We start from the raw sequence: 4,293 nt of genomic DNA, 5'->3' as shown, positions 1-4,293 counted from the left end.
ACACACACACACACACACACACACACACACACACACACACACACACAAGACTATGTGTGCCAGAACTGTGAAGATGAGTCTAATTAGTTGACACAGATGTATGTCATCAGAAAATGTAGGCCTCATCAGGGCATTAGTGTGTTGAAACATCACATCTGTTTTGTTAAAGGTGCTCTGAGCGATGTCATGCGTTTTTTTAGGCTACAACATTTTTTTTGTCACATACAGCCAACATCTCCTCACTATCCACGAGCTGTCTGTCCCCAGAACCCACTGTAAAAAAGAAACGCGGACTCTGTAGACGGCCCAGGCTCCACAAACGCCAACAAAAACAATCTGCGCCAACCTGCACCACGAAACATAAACAGTGCACCAGCCAATAACCGACAAGAAGGATTTGGGGATCGGGGTTGGAGGGTTAGTGCGTGGACAAGATGAGGAGGAGGGAGGGGCCAGATAGCCTCCGTTAGGTTTGACAATACTTGACATGACAAGAAGACATCAACCAACATCACTTAGAGCTCCTTTAAGTTAATTACTTTAACTATAACTTTATTTTGAGCGAGTTATCTGCATTATTCCATTCAGTTATCAAGACCCTGCGCGTGCCAGAGAATGTTAAATTTCAACGTTGCACTTAATTGTGTCCTCTGCCAGTGTTATTGTTTTAATGGAAAGATTGGATTTTCCAGATTCTCTAGGCAATGATTGTTTTTATTTTCAGTTCTGGTGTGAATTTGAAATAAAAAAATCTGTATTTACAATTAAGCAGTTGTGTTCTTATTTTTTAAAATACAGTGTGACAATTTAGACCTAACCCAACGCAATTCAGCTGTCTGCAACTCCATAATGAACTATGTCATAAAGATGTAATGACTACAAAATATGCGCACAATAATTCCTTCTTTCATTTGGTATGACAGTGTCGTATTTCAGTATCGACTCTCTCCCCCAGTTCAAAACCAGACTCAAAACCCACCTGTTCCAGCTTGCTTATTTGTAAATACACTGTTCCTGTCATTTTTTCATAACTGTTTATACTTTTCTGTTCCCTGTATCTGTCTTTTATTGTCTGTAAAGCAACCTTGAGTGCTTAGAAAGGCACTGTTAAATAAAATGTATGTATTGTTATTATTATTATGACATTTATCCCATTGTGAAAGTGTGAAAAGTGTGACAACGCCCCCCACTCTCAGCTATAATTCTTCCACGAATGGGTGAAAGTGAAAAACAAAAGGGGAACTGTAACGCATATGTTGTATCTACTCGGACATTTTAGTTTACGAAACCGGAAATGGGTGCGTCGTTGTTTTCATTCCCCCGAATTTCAAGATGAAGGAAGTAAACATGTCTTTCCCTGTGAGTATCGGGGCTCTGCTTAAGGCAGACCTCCAGGAGGACGCTGCTAGCCGCGACGAGGGCTTGTGTGTAGTCGGTATTTTTGGTAAAAGCAACATGCAACCCGGACCACCGAAGGAGGCTTTTATCAATAATCTGGCGGACAAACACATCTTCTCGCTGTTCGGCGGACCGGAGGACGGCGGCACGGCGGACAGCCACATCCAGGCCTTCTACAGCCAGGAGAACCGGGTGCTGTACCTGCTGCTCTCCTCCGTCTGCGACAGCCGGCAGCTTCTGCGGGCCTGCGAGTCTCTGAGCGCCGGCACGGGCCACTCCGACGCCCACGACTTCTGGAAAGGCCTGGACCGACAGCACTGCCTCCATCTGCTCTACATGTTCTCCGTGTGCCACGTCCTCCTGCTCGTCCACCCCAACCAGACCTTCGATGTGACCTACGACCGGCTCTTCAGAGCCCTGGACGCCCTGCGGCAGAAGGTGCTGCCCCTGATCCGAGCCGCCATCAAAGACTGTCCGGTGTCCAAAGAGTGGAAGGTGAACTGTCGGCCCTGCCCTCCACGCCTGCTCTTCGTCTTCCAGATGAACGGCTCTCTGAAGGTCATGGTTTTTCTCTATAAAGTCCTAAATAATTTGTTTTTATCACAAGCAGGTGGCTTATTAATCTTGTGGTCAAAGCAAGCCACTGCCTCGGGGGTACCCAGACCCTCAGGGGTCCCAGAACCCACAGATGTGTACCAGTGGTGGAACAAGTACTCAGATTTTTTAGTTGTAAAAGTGAGCTTTCCACGTCTTTTTTATTATAAAGAAGGTTGAGGTGCTATATAGCTACTGTAAAGTATCAAAATGCTCAATCCACAGAGAAATGCACACTGGCAGTATTCAGAAACCGGGCCTTTAAACCAGCCGTCCTCATCACTTCTGAACAGTTTGATGTCACATCAGCTTTATGATTGATCTAGGTAGAAATTATCACCACAGTGCTGGTACAGTTATTCCCCGGTTGCAGTGACGATGCAGATACTCCGGGGCGCAGATGCGAGAGAGCTGCAAACATGACCAATTTGAACAAACTGGGATTTTTCAGAAGGGAGGCTTAAAGCCACATTGGGCAGAATGCAAAAAAAAGCCAGAGGTAAAGCGCTGATAGTTGCGTGAGAAGATCGGCTTTAGATCCGTGGAGATCGATCTTTTGAGTCTGTAGCACCAAGACTGTGTATTCTCTGCCTCCACCCTTAAGGTGTCTGTCAGTTAAAGATCTTCCTCTGTAAACAGGTTTTTGGTTGACCTGTCTGCACTATACGTTGTATGTATTACTTTGTAATTTTAGTTGTCTATTGTGTTTTAATATGTACAATCTTGTGTGTTTTATGCAAATGACTCTGCATTTTTCTCTGTAAAAGTGGTCTATGAATACATTTTACTTAGTTACTTTAGATTGGAGAGAAGATTCGTAAAACCACAAACCCTCTCTGTCCTCCTCCTCTCTAATTGTCTGCAAGAAGGTGAACAAGCATGTTTCACAAAATGTCAAACTATTCTTTTAAAGTGACAGCCCTGGCCATGGATAAAATATATTGCTGTCACTTAAACTGCATTGTATTGGTTGGTTGTGTTTCATATGAATTTAACTGACATCTCTTTTGTTTGTTATTGCAAAGGTCTCTGCAAACGGTTCAGAGTCTGGGGGAAACCCGGACAAGCCCAAAAAGCACTCTCCCAGGAGGAGGTTGCAGCATGCCCTGGAGGACCAAATCTATCGGATCTTCCGTAAAAGCAGAGTCCTGACCAACCAGAGCAGCAACTGCTTGTTCACCGTGCCCGCCAACCAAGCGTTTGTGTACGTGATACCGGCAGCAGACGAGGACCCTGTGGGTGCCCTGCTTGGTCAGCTGCGGTCCAACTGCATCTTGTGTGAACAAGACACCGTCACGGTGGTGTCAGGGCCGAGGCGTTATCAGCAGATGCGACGTTCTGTTCGGCAGTCCAGCTGCGGCGGAGACCTAGGCGGCATGTCGATGGGCGGTCAGCTGGTGGACTACAGCCTGAAGGAATTCCTCTGGCAGCACGTGGAGCTGGTGCTCACTAAGAAAGGCTTTGACGACAGCGTCGGCCGCAACCCACAACCTTCCCACTTCGAGCTGCCGACCTACTCCAAATGGGTCCAGGTCGCCTCCAGGCTCCACCAAGTCCTGATTAGCAACACAGAAGAAGAATTAGCCGAGCTAGCCGCGAAAGTGCAAGGCCAACTGAAGGTTTTGGAGGCTTTTCTCGATGCTGACGCAAAGTTCTCTGAGAACAGGTGTCAGAAAGCTCTGCCACTGGCTCACAGCGCTTACCAGTCCAACCTTCCCCATAACTACACCACCACAGTGCACAAAAACCAGCTGGCGCAGGCTCTGCGGGTGTACAGCCAGCATGCCCGGGGAGTTGCTTTCCAGCGCTACGCACTGCAGCTTCACGAGGACTGCTACAAGTTCTGGAGCAACGGCCACCAGCTGTGTGAGGAGCGAAGCCTGACCGACCAACACTGTGTTCACAAGTTCCACCTGCTGCCTCAGCCAGGTGAACACCTTCTACTAAAGAAAGAAGAAAGGTCCATGGCACTCGTATGGCAAAAAGTTAAAAAGCCTTCATTTAGATGGCTATTTCATGCTAATTACGTCTTAAAATAAAGCTTAGTAACGACCCACGCGGAAAAGCACAAACAAACTTCTTTTATTAATCCCAATCTTTTTTGCCTAAAGAGTGCCTTGGAACTTTTGTGTCTCTTCCAAAGAGCACCTTCCTTTTTTGTTTGAATTCCCGAGCACTCTAGGGATGGGGGGAAAAAATCGATACAGCATAGTATCGCGATATTTAACAGTGGCAATACTGCATCGATACACAGGCTCCAAGTATCGATCTTTTATTATACATGTGTTGGTCAGTTTGTCT

The 4,293-nt window shown here is 46.5% G+C and overlaps 1 protein-coding gene across 1 annotated transcript in view; it reads left to right on the top strand.

The window, feature by feature from the left end:
- The first annotated feature begins 1,225 nt into the window (after window positions 1-1,225).
- The window catches only part of smg8 (SMG8 nonsense mediated mRNA decay factor), a 7,618-nt gene continuing 4,550 nt past the window's right edge, over window positions 1,226-4,293 (top strand). Inside the window, exons 1-2 of the mRNA XM_032534675.1 lie at window positions 1,226-1,956; window positions 3,018-3,921. Of these exons, the coding sequence (XP_032390566.1) occupies window positions 1,333-1,956; window positions 3,018-3,921 (1,528 nt within the window). The 5' untranslated portion in view covers window positions 1,226-1,332. The remainder of the gene's footprint in view (window positions 1,957-3,017; window positions 3,922-4,293) is intronic.

The sequence above is a fragment of the Etheostoma spectabile genome, chromosome 13, assembly GCF_008692095.1.
Source record: "Etheostoma spectabile isolate EspeVRDwgs_2016 chromosome 13, UIUC_Espe_1.0, whole genome shotgun sequence".
NCBI classification, from domain to species: domain Eukaryota; kingdom Metazoa; phylum Chordata; class Actinopteri; order Perciformes; family Percidae; genus Etheostoma; species Etheostoma spectabile.
The sequence above is the reverse complement of the archived record's forward strand: the minus strand, read 5'-3'. Positions and strand labels throughout refer to the sequence as shown.